At 39.0% G+C, this 23584-nt stretch overlaps 1 protein-coding gene across 1 annotated transcript in view; it reads right to left on the reverse strand.

Moving 5' to 3' along the window:
- The window catches only part of ATP13A5 (ATPase 13A5), a 97951-nt gene that overhangs the window by 3781 nt on the left and 70586 nt on the right, over positions 1–23584 (reverse strand). Inside the window, exons 22-28 of the mRNA XM_045851880.1 lie at positions 21436–21478; positions 18468–18577; positions 14760–14856; positions 12627–12699; positions 6181–6355; positions 3602–3804; positions 943–1031 (exon numbers count right to left, since the gene is read on the reverse strand). Coding sequence (XP_045707836.1) covers positions 943–1031; positions 3602–3804; positions 6181–6355; positions 12627–12699; positions 14760–14856; positions 18468–18577; positions 21436–21478 — 790 coding nt within the window. The remainder of the gene's footprint in view (positions 1–942; positions 1032–3601; positions 3805–6180; positions 6356–12626; positions 12700–14759; positions 14857–18467; positions 18578–21435; positions 21479–23584) is intronic.

Here is a 23584-nt window from a genome sequence, read left to right on the forward strand (position 1 = left end):
TTCTTTTAATTATTAAGGGGCACATACTGCATATTGACCACCAACTAGACTTATTAATGAGGGTGGGAGCTACAACTCCCTTCCCATCGCTGCATCCACAACACACACACACACACACACACACACACACACGCACGCACGCACAAGAGCTGCACAGCCCCGTTTCTGACCCTACATGGTAGACTGTGGATGACTGTGTAAAGGACGGAGCTGCCTTTCCAATGAAAGCATAGATCCTCCACACTGTCTAAATGCTCACTTTTAATTCTCATCTCTATTCTGATAGGAGTTATTTCAAAGTAACAGTTTGTTATTTCCGCCCCCAGATGGAGACAGCCCTTCCCTGGATTGTGAAATAGAGCACACTGGGCTTGAGGGTGGTCTGAGGGGCTCAGTAGATCAGGTCACAGTGAGTCAAGGGTCAAACCTTTTCTGTATCTCCCACAACACTGGGTCAAAGGACAAGTTCACTAACCTCTTCATAAATTTAATTTTAACCCACTGCACCATGTATCAAGCGTTGTCCACTGAAATAAAACTCTCTACAGCTAATATCTGACAGACAGAAAAATATTCCTCACAACTACATTATGAAGGATTTCTACTATATATTTTAAATTTTAACTTGAAGAAATAATTATAGTATTAATACCTAAAGGTTATTAGACTAGTTTAACACAGAAGAATAAAGTATCCAAACATAATATTTCAGGTGTGAATAGGATACATGTACCAAACTGATAATACTAATAATACAAAAACAATCAGAGTCTAGCATATGTGAGATCTAGCTATGTTATTTGCTTTTCTAGTACATGGAAATAGCCTCACAATATTCAGTGGTCAGAAAGACTATGGCAGTAACAGAATTTCAAATTACAGAGTAAATATGGTCCCATTGCATGCGAGTCATAACAGATGTGCAAATGAATTACTGCTTACCTCCATTCCTTGGTATATATTTTGAAAATCAGAAAACAGAATGAAAACTGTGAGGCCGAAGGCAGATATCAGCAGAAATGAGAACACATCTGAAGAAACACCAAACATTATTTTTAGATGCTGAGGAATGTCTCGCATATTTTTGGCACACATTGCAGAATCAGTTATCTCTGTTGGGCAAATACTGGATACGTCTTCAGATGTTTTGATGTATCTTCATGTGCTTTAAAATATGTTCTCATGCTTACAAGACAAAGGTGATATCTTAAAGATTTTCCTTGAAAAGTGTAAGTGTAGAAATATGCTAATAAATGCATTATAGTAACCTCCATAAAGGAGCTACTTCAACCGAGGAGTCCTGGGGGCCGGGAAATCCTGCAGTGACCAGCCCATGCAAATTGTGGCCAGAGAGGCCCTGATGCTTTATCACCATGTGTGTATGGAGTTGTGCACGCATGGACAAACAGTCCTCTAGGTCCTGCCTCATTCTTCTTCACTGTCTGCAGAATAAATCCACGGATCCTTCTTTGATCGACATCTAAGGCTTTCCACAACATGGATTCAGTCAGCCTTTCTAAACAGATTTCTCATCGCTCTTCCTTATGTGCATAGAAAAGTGAAATCACATGCCTGCTGCTTCCACAAAGACCCCACCCTCTCCAGCTCCTGGCCCTCTGTCCACAGAACACTCTGTGTAGATGACAGTCCTCCTCTCTTGGCAAGTTGCAATTTTTTTAAAAAAAAGCCCAATTCAAATATTATTTTATTTTTAAAGACTCCACAATTCTCCCTTACAAATTTTTGTTTCATATGGTGCCTATCATAATCTTTGCATTATCTTCATTTATGTATCATCACATAATAAGTAGGGCTTGCTTGAGAATATGAAGATGATTTAATTATAAATTTATTTATATAACCTATTCTAGTAATAAGTCCAAGGAGAGATAAAAGCAAAATCATCTTAGTAGGGGACTGGAAGGCATTTGATAAAATACATCTCCCAATCTGGATTTTAAAACATACTTTTAACTTATTAGTAATAGGAGGGTATTTTCTTTAGATGATGAACCAATATTCAAAATTATATTTATAAATGAAAACTACTAAAAGCATTTTTATTAAAGAGTAGAACTGTCTGCTATTACCACTGTTATTTAACATTGTCCTGGAAATTCTGGACTGTACACTAAGGAAATATAAATAAACTATAAATAAACATTTTAGCTATGGGAAAGGGAAAAGAAAAACTATTATTTGCAAATGATAATAATTATCTTTAAGAACACTCAAACATCAAGGATTAATAGCAAAATTCAGAGAGTTCTGAATAGAAAATAAATGTTAACACTATACCTTTCACATGTGTTAATGATAATTAGTTAGAAAATATAATGGGAAAAAGTAATTCACAATATAAATAAATATAAAAAACATAGGATTAGCTTCTTAAATATATGTGCAGGATCTATAGTGCAAAAAATGACAAATATTTACCAAGACATAAAAGAAAGCATGAATAAAGGGAAAGACATGACATATGCTTAAATGTGAAGGCTAAAATGTGTAAACAAATGCATTTTTTTGAAAAGGGGATTGTTTAAAAGCTTGACAATTTTTTCTAGCATTTATCTAAAAGAATGAATAAGAAAGAAAAGTAAGAATTTTTTTAAAAATTAAGAGTAATGAGGACACACTAATCTTGCTACTCTTCAAAGCTTATTATAAAACTATAATTTTTAAAGGGGACTGCTAGATCAAAAATAGGCTAGCACATCAATGAAAGAGAAAAGATAGTACAGAAAAAATTAATTACATACAAATTAATATATAGTATATAATATAATAAGCATAATATCAAAACTTACATAATATAAATTATATATGAGAAAACCATAAATATATATGAATATAGGTATGATAATGACTGTATTACATTCAGTTGAGAAATAAGTGACCAAAGAGAATATCAAAAAATAAAATCTGTTGGGAAAACTAGGGACTAGTTGGATAAACTAGTTTGATCTCTACTTCAAATTATACCCCAAAATTAATATTGGATTTCAAAAAACATTAACAAATTTAAAAAGCTTAATACACAATAATCTGATTTCACAATGAGAAAAAGTTGTACAAAAAGGCAGTGGAGAAAATCACAAAGGAATAAAGAGCTCATACTAATAAATAAGAAATATAACAGCAATCCAATTGAAAATGAGTAAAAATGTAAATAAAGTTCAGAGAGAAAGAAATGACTAATAACATGAAAATATACTCATCCTCACTGGTGATTAAAGAGATGTACAGAGTGATTAAAGTAAATTGTTCAATCTTATAAGGCTATTACAAGGTCAAGTTGTATTTGAATTGGTGGGAAAGCCTTTTACAAAATATCTTGACTTATACGTGGGTGCTGAAAATCCTTCTTGATGATTCACAATAGGGCGGGACTCATGTGATTCAAAAGTGCTTGTGTTTATGTGCAAATGAGCAGGTTTCTGCCATGGGCTGTGCCACCTATGAAAATTGCCATTTAGTTGTCAATTTCAGATCAGTGCAATTGTCTCCCTCTCAGCCAATCACCTCATCAGTGAGTTGCAACTCTGGGGAGGGGAGTGGAAAAAATCTTTTTAATAAAATGTGAACTTCATATACTTACAGTTCGTGTAGATGGGTTTTCGAAATGGCTTTCCCTTAGAAAAGATAAATGCCACTGTGATACAGTTGATGGTGGTAATGGGCCACAGTGTGGTACTCTCGAAACTTAAAATTGAACCAGGAACCAGAGTTGCGTTTCCAGTCCAGTTTCTTTCCAAAGTCATATTTGTTGAGAAATCACTTTGGTTGTCCAGAAAGCACTCACTACAAAAGAATTACTAGCATGTATGGGACTTTTTATTTGACTTTGATCCAGCTAGTGGGAAAAAACTAGTTCACCTCTACCACAGAACCTCAGCTTTCAAACTCTTCCAGCCAATAACCACCATGATAAAAACCTCTTGCAATGTCAAAGCCTACATCAAATTTAGAGGAAGTCAAGATTGTTCTTTGTCTAGAATTCCATTTAGAACAAGCGATCTGTTTTGAAACAGCTCGAATAAGGATTTTCTATGGAATTCCTTCCAATTCAGAGTAAATGAAGTGTGTGTGTGTGTGTGTGTGTGTGTGTGTGTGTGTGTGTGTGTGTGTGTGTTCTCTTTCTTGGACTAATGTAAGCCTCACAACTTGGTTCCCCGTTTTGAATCTGCCCACTCTAAGCCACTCGCCTCATACAACCGAAGGCTCTACCCGAGGATCTGAGCATGACATGTCCCCTGCTTATGAGTGTCTGTGGCTTTAATTTGCTAATAAATTAAGTTCAAACTTCTTAGGCAGGCCCAGAAGACCTTCAGACTCTCATCTCAATGTCTCTTTCCAGCTTTACCTTTTGCTAGTCCTTCCACACTCCTTATATTCCAAACCTATAGGAATATTCCCTGTTCCCCAAATATCACCATTTGCACACCACTGCTCCTTCTAACATCACTCTGTCTTAAAGGTCTTTACATCTGCTGCCCCGCAGAATCGGTGTGCCATTATTCCCTCTTATTGCTGCACTTAGCTCATTATTCTGCAAGGATTCATTCATATGTTTTTATTTTTCAAGCCTGGGATGAGAGTTCCTTTCATGTGGATTTTTTCTTTTGGTTTTATTCATTTATTTTTGTTTTACATAGATCTATAACAAATCCTTAGCATCCGTTATAGTGATGCCACATATCATCTGTTCAGAGAAAGTATTTAAGAGCTTTCCCAGCTTTCTTGTTGACCTGTTTGAAATGTTTATTTTTTTCAATATCAAACCCACAAATCAGTCTCCATCAGCTTTCTTATGCAGCTTGAAACATTTTATTACTATTATAATTGTTTATAAATAAATTTTATTTTCCAATTGTGACCTCAAATGCAAGACTTGAGTCTTATTATTCTTAGCCCCCTTGCATTTCAAAATGTGCTTTATATATAGGAGATGTTCAGTTAATGTTTGCTTAACAGATTCATGCAACAATCAGTAGTTAACAAAGCATCCTTGCACAAAGGGATAAATAGGAGGTCTGAAGTATAGAGTTTAATACTAAAAAGTACCTAATGCAACATACTTACACTGAGATAAGGAAGTTGGGGGCCAATGTGACACAGCTCGTTAGTGACAGAGGCAGGCCTACCCATCTGTCATCTTTCCGGCTGTACCGTGTTGCCTCCCAGCTTTAATTAGACCTGTACTTCTCTGACTAGATACACTGAAACTTGAGGGAAATCTGGTTTTGAACAAACATGACATATAGTTCAAGTAATACATATATTTCAAGTAATATGTCATTTGGGTCTAAGTGGCAATCTTAAACACCATTTGATAGTTTTTATTCTGCCTTTCACTGTCCCAGAGCTTTGATGCCTACCAGCCTAGTTTCAAAAACAAAACATAACAAAAAAAGCAGCTCTCTTCCTGCCTTTCTTTTTGGAGGTCAGGCAGGCTTTGTCAGAAAAAGTATGTTTAAACCTCTATTGGCACAGTTCCCCTAATCTAACCCTTAGTCTACAGTTAAATAAATTCAAGCTCAGGGAGGTGGAAAGACTTGCCTCGTGTTCAGCCAGAACAATGACATCATCAACTAACATTTTAATTTTAACATTCACTTGAAAAACCCAAACTAATTTAAGCAAACCTCTTATATATCAAGGGCCAGCTGACTTAATGCCTCAGACCAAATCCAACTCACCAACTGCTTTTGTAGGTGAGGTTTTGTGGAGTGCAGTCATGCCCACTTGTTTGTGCAGTATCTGTGGCTGCTTTTCACTGCAACCACAGAGTTGAGTAGTTGCAGCAGAGACCATCTAGTCCACAAAGCCCAAAGTATTCACTGCCTGGCCCTCTACAAGAAATGTTTTCCCACCTTGGTCTATATGTTATATCCAAGCCATCAGGGAATTAATACACTCATTCAGTCAACCAGCTGTCACAGCTATACTTCAACAGTCAATGTAAAAATCTTTTCCTTCCCCTGCTACATGACTCACCCCAGGACTCCACCCATTAAATGTGCTGTGTGTTCTGTCTCACCAATGGTGTTTTGCAACGTGGAGACATAACTTTCACTGATTACAATTGTAGGATATATGTTCGAACCCAGTTGTACAATGTCACTGGGTACTCATTGTGTCACCTTCAGAAATTAAAACTAAGAACATGAATGTTACCTGTATCTGTAGACCTCACAGTACCAGGGCTGCTGCTTCACATAGAGAAACGCACAGATCTGCACAATGCAGGTGAAACAGGTATTCAACAAGACAGAGAGCAGCAAAGGCGGAGAGAGGAGCTGTCCTGCTGGTCGGTACGGAGCCAGCTTTGGGTAGGCATGAGTTGAACTCACTGTAAGACAAATGCATTTTTCCCCGTTTCAGTTTCATTGTTGAGAATGAAAGATTGAGATATGCACTGTTGTGAGTCTTGCCTTAGGGCTCAGATTGAGCACACGTGAATCAAGAATTTACATCTTGGAAAGCACATTGTCCAGTTACAGATCCGATGCTATCAAGCTTTGCTTTCTCCAGGCTTTGGTTTTACCCTCAGAAATGAAAAGTAATGTATTCAAAGTTCTGTAATTAATACATTTACCACATTGCATGATGCAAATATTTTTCTCTACAGACTGACCAGAAATGGTATGTAAGAGAAGAAGATAGCCTTCCACACGAATTAGCATTGCTATTACCTCTCAGTGATGATGGGAAAGTGGAGAGTTAAGACGAGGAGAGTAAGAAAGCATCTAGCTGATTCATCTTCAGATTCTGGGAAAAATTATTTTAAAAGCACTCACTCTACTGTTCATTCAGCAAATGTTCTCTGAGCACTTCTGTGTACCAGGATAAATGCTAGAGGTATGTTCTGCTCCTTCCTGGAAATGTGTGTAAATGGTGGATGGCTAGAGAACATTAGTCTTATTTAGGAAAAAGAGTTCATTAAAAAAAATCTTGCTTCCAGATGAAAATATTAAAATATGTTATAGTATCTTCATTTTTCTTGGAAGCCATGCATTCACAAGCTAATGAAAATGGAATGTACTTCTTAGGGCAGAGCAGGAAAGAAGCAAGGGAAGGTCAGAAATTAGAGACATCACATTTAAAGGTTTATATCTTAGTCATGTTTCAGTTCTTGCCTTCATAACTATCAATATGTTCCATTTCATAACTCACCACTGGTTTCCTTTCATGAGGAAGAAAATAAAGTGTGTGTGGTTAGGTTTGCATTCATGAACACGGGGCAGGGCAGTGGGGACTGGATGTCCAGTTTGGGATGAGAAAACTCTAAAGTAGTTTTTCAGTTTGCTCAACGTGTGTTCTGGGTTAATCATGTTAAACTCTCCAGTCTCTCACTTTCTCATATATCAATATAAAATGAAAGTGTTGGAATATCTAAATGTCTTCAAAGGCCCTTCCAACTCTCTTATCCTAAAGGTCTATAACTAAGGCTCTACCTTTACCAATTTAAGCAATATCTCCCCAGGAGGGTGCTGGGCTAGAGGCTATGGGGTACGCAGAGTAGAAGGACTCTCATCTGCCCTCAAAGAGCTTGAAGTTCAATGGAATACACAAGTGGGTGTCTTCTATTGCATAAAGGGCTTTAAAGCCCTGTGTGTTCTCTGCTCTGCAGCATAATGCAGTGGTATTGACCCCAGGAATTAAGCATGATAGAATGAGGAGCCCTGAAGTGCAAGCTTGGATAACAACCTTGGGTTTCAGTTGACAGAAAAAACTTCTGAATTGTCCAGGTTTCCTTAAAATGATGATGATGTATGCTATCAGATTGCATGCAGAGGAAATGAAAACTGGTGGAATATTATATTTTATTTACAATTAATCATTGCCTCTAAGTTTCCACAGGACATTACTCATATTGCCACTGGTGTCTTGCATTAAATCAAGCTGTTTACACATGCACTCAGCAGACTGTGAGCTCCCTGAAGGAAGACAGCCTGTCTCATTCCACTTTCTGTACCTGACTGAACCCGGCACAGGTTCTGCTGTATGGGAGGACTTAGAAGTTTTAATTCCTATACTCAAAGTACAGTTTTTAATTGCTCAGCATCATTTTGGGTATAGTGTAGGTGTGCTTCCCTAAATAGCTGGCTTACTTTGTATTATAGACTTTTTAAGTCACGTAAGTCATGTTGCAGGAGGCTCACAAACTCACCTAAATTACATGCAGAATTTTGAGTGTGCATCGTGAAATTTTTAAAGTGCAAAGATATATATTTTCCTTCAGATTCTCCAAGGGGACCAAGACCTAGAAAATTTTAGGCATCATTGAAGCCCTGGTAGACTTTATAAAAGAGATGTTTATATGGACTGCATGAATTCCCTCCTACGGCTTCCTTTCCTGGACACTGCCTCCTCCCATATGCTGAAGTGACTGGCCTAGACGGGCCTGGATTGCATGAACCCATCTTCATTCATAAAAATGACTGTCTTAGAGGTCGGCATCTGACACAAATTAGGTCACTAAACTTTCTCTCAAGAGATTTGCAAATAAGATACCTAGAAGCTAAGCTAATTAGCTGTGGGAAGACAAGGAGAAAGATTATGGAGATTCAGCAGGGTTACCATTTAGGGTCATTTGCAGAGTGAATGAGTAGAAATGAGATGAAAACAGTAAGAATAGAAAGAAGAAAAAGACAAGATGGTCTCTTGGAAATAAAGAAAGCAGCCTTGAGTGATCTAGCCCTTCCAAGGACCACATGCTTCTGAATTTCTGTTCTCAGATTTCTGTGAGAATTATATTCTGAAACATTCCCCTTCCTCTATTTTTTAAATCTAATTTGAGTGGGTCTTATGGGAGAGAACAAAGATGTAGCAAGGACAAATTCCTTTCAAGATGGCTTCTAGGCCTATGACAATCAAATGAACTTCAAGGCATGCATTTTCTTAATTGACTTCCCTGAATTCATCTTACTTCTCTCCTCAATTTTACCCTTAATATACAGGGGTGGGCAAAAGTAGGTTTACAATTGCTTGTATGGGAAGAGACATGCAGGTTATCATTATTACAATAGCTTTATTCACTAAAGGATGTCACTCAAAGGATGTCACAAGACAATTGTAAACCTACTTTTGTTTTATGAGGTGCCTTTGTTTGCCTTTAAATCTTGTGGGAGTAAGCCAGGGTGTGTATAGATAAGCAAGTAAATAAATTCAATATGTAATGGTATTGTGTTTATCTCATACGAACTCAAGCTTAAGGTCAAAGCCATAACTGGGAACTTGGAAACACAGAGACCTTGGTGAAAATGATTTTAAATTGATTGTTTAATTGCCAGTGACTCTGAGCATCTGCAGATGAATGTCCACAGTTCTCAGCCCGGGAGTCACGATTCTGCGATCTCACCCAACTCACATCTCAAGTTTTACCTTTTGATGTTTCTTTTCAAATGCCCTACGGTGTGGTCAAACTGAAAAACTCATGTTCCGTATTTATCAGGTCTCTCTTGTTCACGATGTTTTCTCCTATTTGAATTCCCTTCTTTTAGTAAAAATGTTTGGAATCTACCCATCCTTCCTATTTTGGTGTGAATGCTTACCTCTTCCATGAAGCCAACCTTAGTATATCTCCTTTTTCTCCATTGCTGTCTCTTTCCTAACCCCAGATTTTCAGAAGCAATCTCTTCTTTTTCTGAACTTCTTTTTTCCCTGGCACTAACTACTTTAGATTAGCATTTCATTAATTCATGTATGTGAATTCCCCCACTAAACTCTGAATTTAGTGACCAGTCTTTTTATGCACCAGGAAAGTACATGCCTAACAAATAGTAGGAGATGCACACAACTAAGAGGATGCTGAATTGGGAATTTTCCTTTTGTCTGGGGAATTTTACTGAGCCTCATATTTGAGGACAATGAATTTTAAGTGCCAATATAATGTAAAGAGAGAGCCCTTTGACAAATCTCCATAGTACCAACTCAGAGATCCACATGGGCCCTTCAACTGAAAGCACGCCCACCTAGTCCCCCACACACTGTTACCTATATACAGACTATATAAGAAAATCTACAAAGATTATCAAGAGACTTTTTAAAGAAATTTTAGGAGCAGAAAGAGCTGTGTGTTTTTTTCTTGCACCACCCCAACACAAATAAGTGAGGGTCATTAGAACCACTCTATGAGAGACCTTAGTGGTTTTGAGGTAGAGATTGGCTCACTCCTTCCCCTGTTGCAATACCAGAGGGAAAAAAGAGGGGGCAGCAGTGAGAGCAAGCTATACATCTACTATCAATATCTTGTACGTCAAGCAGAAGCTCCGGGAATTAACCAAACTAGAGGAGCCTTGGGAGGAATCTGCCCAATGGGGCAGTCGGCTGGGGTTAGAGGCACAGCAGAAAAAAAAAAAAGCTTTGTGGTATGTACCACTGGAAGGCCGTTGCTGAAAGGAATCCTGAGGGGTCAGAGAGAGACAGCACCACTGTGTCAGGGAAAGGTCTAGTCCAGACCAATCCACAGGGACTCTCTGAAGAACCCAAGAACTCACCAATGGGCCCCCTGCAAAGTCTCTGAATTTAAAATGCTGTCATGTCAGAGGGCACTTGAGTGGAGAGTACTACAACACTCCCACTGAAGTAAAAGCTTCTTTGCTCTTGTTGCTCTGAGAGTCCCTGAAGCAGGGCTTGAGTGTAGGTGAGTAGAGACCATTGCAAGGAAAGTAGAGACCATGGTGGTCTCATCATTCCTTGCTCCAGGCCATAGGGCAGGCTCGATATAGGGGGAGCAAAGCTTCAGATTGGATAAAAACACAAAATGTTAATTTACAAGGCCTGGATGTTTTATAACTAAAGATGAGATCATTTAATACCTGGAATTCACCAGGAAATGATCTGCCTGTAGAATACCTGAGTTTATAGGGATGGGAAAGCAATAGTTCCTGAAGGCAGAGGGTAAAAATCAAACCAAAATAGCTGTTTCTTGATTCCATTTCTCACCTTTACTCACCTACCTGGAGCCCAGCCCACTTACCAAACCAGCTACATGTTTGTTGAATAATATTTGCATAAAGTGCTGTTGTTCTGGTAGAACATTATGCTTCTGATCTATTGCCCTTCTGAGACTTTTTCTCCCATTGGTAACAATGATCCTGCCTCAAGTCATTCCAAGTTTCCCACTGAGCCTACTCCAAAGTGAGCAGCTAACTGGCCAGCTGGCAGGGAGATAACAGGCTATTGCCTTGAGAAAGAGTAAAGTATACCCACTGCCATGGGAGTCCGATTTACCAGCAATATTGTGAAATTAAGTGTGTCAAAGCTCAAAATAACTTGCTTAAAGTCATCTCTCATTCTGAGGCAAGGCTAAGACTACCACCCAGTGTTTTGGATTACTAATCACACAGTCTACCTGTATGCAGTCGAACTCTTTCCAAAGGCTCCCTGAGTTAGCATCATTGCACAGAAAGAAAGAGTATAGGGGCATGAGGTGATATCATTAATTTTGCAGTGAGTCCTCGCAGTGTGTGATGCATTTGCCACACATGTCACATGTATTATTTTGTCTGATCCTCACAATACTATGAGGACATTTCCTATCAGGAAATTATTTGTTTAATAAATAATTTGCAAAAGGTTGCAGAGATAGGGAGTGGTGAAGGATGGCCATGGCCTTTCCCTTCATGCTACTGACTGTTAGCTTAGCTCTTGGAACTTCCTGGTGTTCTATTTCCTTTTTAGCATCATTGCCCATTTTCACAAGTAATTATACAAATTACTTAAAAATATCCAACATTGGAGAGCAATGTCATTGATTCAAAATTATCCAGTCATGTGAATATGAATAACATGTAGAAAAATATTTTAATGGGCTATGAATAGACATTTCAACCATAAGAATCAAAATTGATATTACTTACATCTCTGATACTGGTAAGTTTTGTCATTGGGCTGATATAATAAATGACTTCAATATCAGTTTCATGTTTTATGATTCAACATGAAATTTGTATGGTTATTAATATCCTGCACTGCCTGATGTTTTATCTGTTATATTTCAAAACATTCTCATTGTTGAACAAGGCAGAAAAAATGACTACGTAATTCTTTTCCTTTACTCTGTTGAGACAGTCACCTTTCTCACTTATTAAGAGTCAGTATCAAACCCGAGTTCTTTGATAGGAAATACTGTATCAGTGTCATCTGCAAGGAAGGAAATGAGCAATAGTTGCTGTAAGCCACACCTTGCTTTTGAGAGAATTCCACGAGAGTAAAATGCTAGCATTTGTTCTCGCACATCAAAGACTTAGCAAAAATCTGGTTTCACGTCAACATGAAGCATAGGCAAATAATGGAAAGAGACCTCTGGGTTTTAAAGATTTCCCTTTCCAGATTTCTTGTATATTTTTCTATGTACAAGCTACAAACCTACAAAGAACTCAGAATACATTGAAAATTTTATGAGGCTAAAACATATTTGCTTTCAGGATACTTGAATGCCAGGTCTGAGGACTTCAAGTCTCAATTTCCTTCCAATACCACTTTCAAAATATTCGTAAGAAATGAGGTTCTAGTAGTTAAGGTGCACCTTTCTCTGAAAGTCTTATTTGGATGAACATTTCTAGAATTTCTTGGGTAAATACAAATAATACAGTTTACTTTGCTAAATAGCTTACTTGTCAAGCAGACCATCAAGGTAATGGCTACATCCTGCATTAGATATTGGTAATTCCCGAAGAGTTGTAGTTGCTGAAAAGTAAACAAAAGTAGATATAAGGGTCGTTTCTACCATTTTAGCACTTTATCATTTCTAACACTCCTTTTGAAAGTAACTGCTATTTTTCTCTCCTCTTTAGGAAGAAAGTGACTTACCTTGTCTTCTGCATATTATTGGAGGGAATGAAACAAGACCACTATTTTCCCAGTGTTTAACTTAATTCCATACTAGCAACAAGGGTCAGCCCTTTGACTGGACACAGTAGTTATGACAGCTACAGTGTTAGCCTGGACAATTGAATTTTTAACATAAGATATTAAAGCCCAAAAGTTCCTCTGGGAATTTCAAACTTAAAATTTAAAGTTAAGGCCTTGAGTCACTGAACAGGTGTTTCTTTCCATCTTTGTTCATGGACTGAGTTTACACCATAGTTCTCTTGGGGGTCCGTTCACTTTCATAAATTGAACAAGCGCTCCTGCCTCACAGAAGCCCACTGCAGACTTCAGTGTGGCACACCTGTCTTTCTCAAGTTCATACAGACATAGAGCTTCCGTTATGTTCACATTTATAGAGTTGAAGCATTTAAATAAAAAAGTCAAGTGGTTCCTCTCTACAAACCTGCTTGCAATATGTTTTTGCAGCTGGGTCTGTTTCTCTGCTACACAGAGGTTGAATGAGCACCAAATCATAATCTGGCTCTGAGGACTTTACGGACTTGATAGACACAAGTGAAAAATATTTCTGGCCTGTGAGAGGGTGAACCTAAGGCTCAGAAGTTTCCAGGTGCAGGTCCTTAGAAGCAGTCTTATGTAGGTCTCCAGGGGTGTCCAACCTGAGGCCCGTGGGCCACATGCAGCCCAGGATGGCTGTGAATGTGGCCCAGCACAAAACTGAAAATTTACTTAAAACATTATGAGATTTTTTTGTGTGTGATTATGTGTCACAATGTATTTAATATACAGCCCAAGACAACTTTTCTTCCAGTGTGGCCCAGAGACACCAAAAGTTTGGACACCCCTGCCTAGACTATGAGAATGAATGGCTTCAGAGTGGACCATGGTTCCAACTCTATCCATGAGGACTAGGATGCAACAGGGAGGAATTTTTTAAAGCATTTTTAATCTTCATTCTAGGAGCAACTTACATAGACCTATATTATAGAGGGTTTTGGGAATCAGCCAGCCTAACTTTCCAAAGGCAGATGAAGGCTTGGCTAAGGGCAAGATCTAATGTGCTCCTAGTGATAGAGGCAGAACTTGAATCCAGGTTTCCTGACTCCCAGTCCAGGCCTTGTTTCTACCCATCTGGTTGCTCCTTAACCTTCCGTGTGTGGTCCTTGCTAATAATAGTCCACCGGATGCTGGAGTGCGATGGCCTTCTCAGTCATCTCTCAATTGTCTTAGAAAAGCAGTAAATTAACTCCTTTCCTGACATGGTCCCTGCGTCCATTGGATCATTTTACTGTAGAACAAGTTATGACTGAACTACTAAAGTATTCTTTCAACCTAAACATATTTCTTCCATATAGCTAATTAATTCTTACGTGTTTGTTTTGATCACTTAATTTAAACAATCTTCATTTTTTAAAAAATGAAGAGTTGCTAATCCTGTACTGATGACATGTCTAAATGTGTAAGTTGTGGGCAGACTCAGAAGTAGAGCTCCAGTATGGAAGTTTCCCTAGCCTTTGAATCCTCTAAAGTCAAACTCAACAACATGTCTTTCCTTTTACCTCTTCTTAGTCTTTTGCCAAAAATATTCTACAGTTGGTGACTGATCCGTTTCCTGCTGAGTTATATTTAGGCTGCTCTGAAGCTTCCTTCACATTCCAGTGAAGAAATAGAGGCTTGGAGAGGTCAAGTGTCTCAGGTTATCTGGAGAAAAACAACACTTCTAAAAAACTGAGACACATCTATTTATTTCTAGCTCTGTGTTTCATGCAGTTATACCAAGTTCCCACTTTGTAGACATTTATTTTGAGAAATGCCATTTATATATAAAACATTGTATCCTGTGTAGGAGCTGCACCCCCAAAGAATAAACCAGTGATGTAAATGCAACTAAAACAAAAAAGAATTCTTTTGATTCATACCCAATAGAGCAGCGATGTACCAATAAACTGGATTATGCCATATATGGTCAAGTATTTAAATACCCCAAAGGATGAAACCAGAGCAGCTCGGCCTTCCCTGTTTAAGAAAAAATAAAAATAACTGGTTATGTATGATACACATCTCCCATTCTTCTTTATATTTCAAAAAGAGTTTAATTTTTAATAGCCTGTTGACATACATGCACTTAACCACCAGTTTATCCTCTCAGTTATCTATTTACTCATTCATTCATCCTCTCTTTTAATCATTAGCTCACTCGTTAATCCATGCACTCACCTTTAGTTAGGGTTTATGAGGTACCAGAATTATGGTAAGAGCCATGGAGGATATCAATAAATCAGGCTCTGTCTTTATTTTCAACAAGCTTTCAGTGAATTAAGCAGATTGACAGGTACATTATAAACACAATGCATATGATGAGGTGGAAAATGTGAAGCATTGACTTGACTATGACTCATTACCCCCTACCAACACTTGCTTCCCGAGAACCCAGCTGTGTGTGCTTTCGAGTTCCTTAGAGACCCAAAGCATTTTAGGAAGGGTGCATGGGACTTCAATATTTGAGGTGAAATGGGTTTTGTTGGCTTCCATACACCAGGGTATGGAAGGTTCCAAGAACCAAGGGTAATAATCTGAGCTGGTGTGAAGATCAAAAGAGATAGAGGTAACAGTAAAAATTGCAGGTTAAAAAGTAAATATTCCTCCCTTTAAAAAATTGTTTGAGCTGCTACTCCTTTAACTGGGGCTCAGTCAGGTGATGGGTTATGACAGGCTGGAGAAGACAGGTGAGGCAGTAGTGCGAGAGGGCAGTGAGGAACTTAGTGAACACCCCCAACCGCGGCCTCCTTTTTTCCCAGCGCAAACGAATCCACAGGGAGGCAGCTCACACCCTTTTTGTTTCTGGTCCCTAGTGATGTAGACACCTGCACTGCCCAGAGATTGTCAATAGAACAGAGACATGAGAAGGAAAACCTAAAAAACCTATGCCATAACCACCTTGCCTCAGGTAAATGAGAAAGTTTGGGTGGGAGAGGGGCCAAGATGCAGTGGGCAGGTATTTCCCAGCAGGCTAGGAGGCATCACCTTTGTTTTCCATACACAGGGTGGAGCAGAAGACACACTGAGAAGGGGCCAGCAAGTGGAGCTTGAGTCATTGTCTGACATAAGCTTTGTCATTTTATCCTTTTTCTATAGTTGGGTACATTTACAAAAAAAAAATTAAAAGGCAGATTCAAAGGGAAGTTCAATAACCCATTCTAACTCAAGAATAAAAAATATTTGCCTGGATGTCCAAAATTACTGCTACTCCTACTGAATATGTATCTTAAGCTGCTCATTCATTTATCTATGCTTTCCACAAACAGTAAGCAGATGCTCTGATGCATTTGATTTAGTGAGAGGCACGATGATACGGAAATGAATAAGGTACAGTTGTTGCCCTAAAGGACTTGAACTATAAAAACAGTGTTTTAAAGATAAAAATGAAAACCCATGGATCTGGGCCCATGCATCTAAAGCTGTACCTCATCACCCCTCTGGGGGACACTTTCTCCAGAATCAGCATGCATCACAGAGAGCAAGAGAACAGCGAGCCTAGTGGAGCTGAACTACATCTAATTTTTATAAATCTATGAACTATCAAAGCAAAGGGTTTCTACCTTGAAGTATCATTAAACCATCAGTCACTAGAGAAATTTTACATCATCACTTGTAATTTAAAACAGTGTATTACATTTATAAATGCACCAGGCCACATGTGTGAAAAAGAGCACCTGAAGTTCAAATACTACTGCCCTTTGGATGGGCCAACCAGTGCTTTGTGCAACTCTCTAGGACACAGGTGGCAAACACAAGGCCCATAGGCCGAATCCAGCTGTTTACCTTCTTATATCCGTCTGGGCACCTTGTTTATACACAGTGGCAGCGCCAAGCTCTTGCTTAACTGTTAAGGAGTAGTTACATTTACACAATCCTAAAATTACATTCGGCCCTTTGAAGGCCACCATGAGGCTGATGTGGCCTCCAGTGAAAATGAGTTTGACACCCCTGATCTAGGAGTTTAAGCTCCCTATGCAAAGTCTCCACACCTCGTTCTTCAGCTTCACCTTCACAACTTCCATATGAGAATCCTTCCAACCAGATTGACTACTGGGCTCCCATGCCCTCCGATTAAAACCCTGTTTCCAAATATGGCTCTCCATTTCCCCCACCTGGAATCCCCTCCCAGCTCCTTCTGTTCACAAATGTCCTTTAAGGTGCAACTCCCCTGCTGAAGCCTCCCCTCTGGCTAGAGTTGTCATACTGAACTACTGGGAAAGTTACTGTATTGTTGAATGTGAACTTATTTAAAGCTAATTTATTGAGCACCTCTCACTATGTTTTTTTCACTCTATCTATCTGTATCTATATTCTTCACTAAAATGTAAGTCCTCCAGGGCAAGGCTCTCTCTCATTTTTAATCCCCCACATTCCAAGCACAATGCTTAAAAAGAGCTCCAGGAGTCGTGTCGATAATGGAAAGCATGAACAAGGCGAGGGGCCTGAGCACTCTCATGCTGGAGCCACCATGACATGAACCAGAGTGAGGCAGTAGAGGTAGTAAGAAAAAGGCTTGGAAAGAGTCACTGAAAGCAGTAAAACATAATCCCCAATTGGCTAGGAGTAAAGAAGAGGAAAGAGTAAAATGTACTCTGAGCTTCTGAGCCTGGATGACGGACATTGAGGACCACATGGTCCTTAGAGCAGGGAACCTGGGAGTTAGGGAGAGGAGTGCTTTAGAGGCAGGGGAGGTGGTGATGTTTGAGGGTGTGGAAGGACACAGGTGCAGCCACCCAGTGTTCAGGAATATGTGTCAAGCTGCCACCCTGACATGCAGCCAGACAGGGGCATGGGATTTCTAGCCTGGCACCTTTAGGTCAGTGATTCTTGTCAGTAGCTGCCATTCAGATACACCACAGGACATGCCAGAGAGCTTCATGGTTGTCTTTTTTGTATAAATCTCAAGATTTGATGATATCTTCCAGACCACTGGCCAAAGTCACCCCACAATGTTATAGGGAACAAAAGGGGAATAGGACTTATGAACAAAATGTAGAGCCTATTGTGTTGTTCTTAACTACATTTCAAGCAAGAGTAAAGACAACATCAGAAATGAGAGAGAAGTGGAAGTAAGGGAGCTATGTTGAGAAAATAAACAGTGTTTAATCCCTCCCTCTTCACTAACTATTACCAATCAATTGTAAAATTCTTTTCTGCAGTCATTTTGGATGTTCATTCATTTGTACTTCAGGGATGGAACACTCCTTGGGGAAGCTACCTGATGGAATGGCCCCTTTCTGCTTCCTCACCCATTGTCGACTACCGGGAGAAAGGTTCCAGCGAGTACCCAACATACAACATAAAGCAGAGAAGGAAAAAAGCAATTACTTTTTAAATACCAACTTCAGCTTTCCACTGTCCACATGACACAGTCATTTATCATTTAATGCTCAGCAAAAGTCATTTTTCTGTGTGTGGTTTTTACCCGCATTCTCAAGCAGCACTCATGGCTTCCTTGCTTGGTGCTCCAGTGGCACTTTACCCACGCCTCTGTTGAGACAATCAGCCCTAAATTATAGCTGAATTCTGTCCAGAGCCAGAGAACAAACCCATCGGTCACAAGGGCGGAGGAGGGAGGAGTGGCTTACTTGATGAGATGAGGCACACACTCAATGTTGGCTGTTTTTGAGGTGAAAGGCGAGGCCACAGATGCCTCCTGCTCTGACAGGGAAATGCCCGCGTGAGCCATTTTCAAAGCCTGGAATGATAAATGCGTGTTATACTCAGGGTAACCCTCAGGGAACCCTGTTATACTCAGGGTTCCTCGGGCCAGGCTCTGACTGCTCAAACACGGCGAAGCTCTTCACAATGTAGAGTTTTATAACACCGCATGCTTCCACCCCTGGGTCTCTGATTATGTTCTCCCTCCACCTGGGATACCCTTTCCCCCTGATCCACAAAGTCACCAATTAAAGAGGCACCAACTGAACAATGATTCAGAGGTAGAAGAATAGGGTGCGTGTGTGCGTGTGTTGGTTGTGGCGTATCAAGGTAATAAAAAATGGAAATAGTCATTCAAGAAGTCTTAAAAAGTTAACAGCATTTGGATAGATGTTTGTCAGGCAACTTCATTATCACAGTTCTTACACTTAGCAGGTCATCCTGATGAACAATAGGAAAAAATATCCAATCCCCACCTTTCCGTAGGCTTCCTGAGCAGGCCAACCAGCTAACTGCTGGTATGAAATATGGGGCATACGGCATCTCTACTGAATGCAGGAACTAGAGCATACTCATTAATGACTTATACTAGTATGTGTGTTGCCTCATTGAAATGAAGGCTAATTCATTTCCCATCAAGACTGAAAACTGTTCACAGAAACAGACTCATAGACACAGAGAGCAAACTGATGGGGGTGGGGAGGTTGGTGGTCTGGGTAAGAACTGTACAGACTGAGATGTACAAATTGGTAGTTACAAAATAGTCATTGGGATGTAAAGTACAGCATAGGGAATATAGTCAATAACATTGCAATAACTATGTAAGTGTCAGATGGGTACTAGAATGATTAGGGGGATCACTTCATAAATTATATAAATGTCTAATCACTGGGTTGTACACCTGAAACTAATATAAAGTAATATTGAATGTCAACCTGGATTGAAAAAAATAAGAAAAGAAACACTATTTCTAAGAGTAATTATAAAATATATCACATAAAAATAATATTTAAAAAAAGACTGAACACTTTTCAGAAAGTGCACAGAGCAGACAGTGACAAATTGGAAGGCCAACAAGTCTTTGATTCTATGGGAGTTGTGTGGGCATAAAACAAGACTTCATATTTCTGCAGTTCTAAAGAACTACAAAGGACCTGGATACCATGACTGATACATAACTAAATTCATGGTCAATAAATATTAAGATATTTTCTTCTTCCTCTCTTTTCTCTTAATATTTTGCACCTATGTCATATAATTTAGTACCATCTACTTTATTTTAGGGTTATTTTTATGCATGATTCTTTCTCCTACCAAACAATGGACTCTTTAGAGGCACAGACTATATCCTTTTTAGCACTTGATTTCTTTGTTTGGTTCTAAACTCCACATAACTAATGGGAATGTGTACTCATTCTAAAATTTGAAGAGTGAACTAAAAACTAGCTTCGTGTGAAGTATAATGCAGAAAAAATTCACAATAGATCTCTAAGTATGGACATGGTTTTACCTAGAACTTTGAAGAAAACATTTGAAGAAGGAAGTAAAATAAATACCCAGATCTTAAGTATCTAATAGGCTTTGGAAATACAAAGCAATCCCTTCACTTCTTGTCCCGCACATTAGCTCCTAAAATATTTTCTTATGCACATAAATCTTTACAGTATTGTTTCAACCATTCTTTAAAACTCAGATTATAAAACATGTACTGTCTCCTACTGTGTATGAGAAGTAATCTGTTGAAAATCATTTAATTTAGGTTTTGCTACAGTATATATCAACTGAATAGTTTGGTCTAGAAGCTCATTGAGCTGTTTAATATTGGGCTTATCTTGGTTCAGTCATCAGTTGATATGAGGACTGCAGCCAACAAATCAAGAGAAGGCTGAGACTCAGAAGGGCAGCAATGGAAGAGTTAGGAAAGGTTACTAAAAGCAAAGATGTGTCATTAGAGACCAAGGTTAACATCATCCATATCCTTGTATTCCCAGTTACTGTATACAGATACAAAAGTTGGACAGTAAAGAAGGCTGATAAGAAAAAATTGATCCGTTTGAAATGTGGTGTTCAAGGAGAGCTCTGCAGAGACCCTGGGCTGCCAGAAAGATGAACAAGTGGGTCCTGGAGCAAATGAAGCCTGAAACATTGCTAGAGACAAAAATAACAAAACTGAAGCTATCCTGTTTTAGGCACATCATGAGAAGGCAAGGCTCTTCTGGAAAGACCATAGTGCGGGGAAAATGGAAAGCAGCAGGAAAAGAGGAAGACAAATCTGAAATGGACTGACTCCATAAAAGAAGCCATAAGCGTGACTCTCCGGGAGCTGAGCAGGGCTGCTGAAGACAGGACACTGTGGGCGTCACATATTCATAGGGGCACCGACAGTCGTAGTGACTCAACGGCATGTAACACACACTATTTCAACCAAATGTAAGGATTGGAGGATAAAAATCGACTTTAAAAAAAGTAACCCTGAAATACCAATGGAAGTTTGGCAGGAATAATATAATTAAATCTTTTATCAATAGTTTCAAACTTTTCCTTCACTAAGATTTTTATCAGTTGTGTGACTTCAGGTACAAAGAGAATTCACTTCCCTGGACTAATTTTCTTATTCATAACACGAGAGATTTAAACCAGCTAGTCTTGCAAAATTCATATAAGTCTGAAAAACGGGAGTGTAAGTAGCCTTCCCTTGTCTTTATTATTCCAGGTGTTGCCAGATAACAGCTGAAGTGACTTATTTCATTTCACTTCTCTGCACTCCAGCCCACACTCAGGTACAGTTGAATATATACAGTAAAATAATCAAATGATTGTTGGCAGAAGGGTGAAGAGTCAGAACCCAGGGATGTTAGTGAACTGCCTGAGTTAGTAGAAGCAGTTTCTACTCACCCCACAGTCATTGGCTCCATCTCCACACATGCCCACACAATAACTGTAGGGAAAAGGATCAGAAAAATTAGTAACAAGACCTCACTTGAATGATTTCCATCATACCCGACTCACATGTGATGTGTGTGTGTGTGTGTGTGTGTGTGTGAGAGAGAGAGAGAGAGAGAGAGAGAGAGAGAGAGAGAGAGAGAGAGAGAGAGAGAGACTGAAGATATGTAGAAACCAGGCTTCAGGAAAATTCTAGAGGTATAAGGCCGCTGTATTATTTAAATTGTTTCAATCAATCAAATGGAAGGGATAATAATACTACAGGGATGTCCACAAAGATGATCACATATTTCAAAAGAAGTCCTGCTTGATTATACCCACCAAGGCCAAGGTTAAGGGTACACAGGCATAATCACAGCATTTGCCACAGAACCTCATACACAGACCATAACCTCTAATGCATCCATGTTTTGGTTGCTGACTGCTGCTGGGAGTTTAGAGTGCAGACACCAGGGTGAGAAACATTTGGGAAACAGCTTAACAGATAGAGCTAGAGATAGATACACATATTTTTGATGCATCTTGGAGTAAAAATGAGATAATATGCTCCCATCATATCAGTTTGGGGCGCAAACACAATGGTATCAATAACAGAGTGAATAGGGCATGGAAGGCAAGAAAAATAAATAACAGTAAATATTAAACCTGTTGCCAAAGAAAAAGGAGTTTCTGATATGAGACATACTCTGTCTTCTATTATAAGTAAATAATACATTATAGGTATTGATTAATGACAATAATATTAAAGGCTCAGCTTCAAATTGCCAAAAAACACATGAAATAACCAGATAATACAGAGAAAAACAAAGGTTTTAGAGAATTTCCTTATTATTAGTTGACAAAGAAATGGCCATTTTTAATAGGTAAAAATAGTCAAAAGTAAGCAAATTTGTATTTGGCTAGAATAAGTGAAAAATCACTCTATAAATATTTGTATGTTTGCCCTGGCTGGTGTGTCTCAGTGGACTAAGCACGGGCCTGAGAACCAAAGCCCCTCTGCTTTGATTCCCAGTCAGAGCACACACCTGGGGATCCCCAGCGGGGGGCACACGAGGGGCAACCATACATTGATGTTTCTCTCCCTTTCCTTCTCCCTCCCTTCCCCTCTCTCTAAAAATAAATAAAATCTTTTAAAAAATATTTGTATGTGCTCATGTACATGTCCTGACTATGCACATTTGCTGAAAATGGGTTTCCTTCCTCAGCCTTAAAGCACACCTTCAGTCTCCGTATCACAGGAGGAATCTTACACGTGCTAGCGTCCCCTGAATTCAGAAGGAGAACTCAGGCAGCCTTCTGCACACTGCCAGTGATAAGGGCATGAGGAAGAAGATTGTGAAATTGAGAAGACCGCTCATTCTGAAACAGCATATATCTTCCTGAATTGATTTTTCCTTAGGGGAATATAGTTTTTCAACTTTAAGCATTTAAATTAGCAAAATTTCTCAGGCATTCGAGAAAAGTAAAGTTACTTTCACCAGCCAATGTTATATCATGACCATGTAAGTGAAATAGCCATTTTAGATACTGGTTACTAATCGAGACTCAAGGCATTATGGGAGTTAATAAGCAATTTTTGAAACACCCCAAGGATGCCTGGGCAATAAAAAATAATAGTAAAAGTCAGTCTTGGGATTTTACCTGCTACTTATCAGCAGTTATCTAAAGTTTGACCACTCTGTTCCTTTTCACTTTTCAGAAATCCATACCCGACAAACTGTAACATTCCTAGCATACAATAGGCAGGTTTGGTCTCAAGAACCATTTTATTCTGACATGACATGGCCATCTATGTTTTTGAAGGAGATAAGAAAGGACTTTGTTTTTTCACTTTGGCTTCTATACCCGTTCCTTGCCAGGGCCTGACATAGTAAGAATGTCATTCACCTCTTTTCTGGAAGATCTGAAATTATTTACATATGTTCTAATGAACCCACCTCAGGTCATTTCAAGTGATAACTCACATACTTCCCCATTTTTCCCTTTCTGAGCTGTAGAAACCCCTACTGTTTCCATTCTCTACATCTAAGGAGGCAATCTTCCTCTAAGATATGCCCTGTGTGGGCCACAGTATGAATGCTCTCTGGGGCAGAAAACTTCT

This window comes from Phyllostomus hastatus, unplaced genomic scaffold (genome assembly GCF_019186645.2).
Source record: "Phyllostomus hastatus isolate PE091 unplaced genomic scaffold, TTU_PhHast_1.1 phas_contig_86, whole genome shotgun sequence".
In the NCBI taxonomy this organism is placed as follows: domain Eukaryota; kingdom Metazoa; phylum Chordata; class Mammalia; order Chiroptera; family Phyllostomidae; genus Phyllostomus; species Phyllostomus hastatus.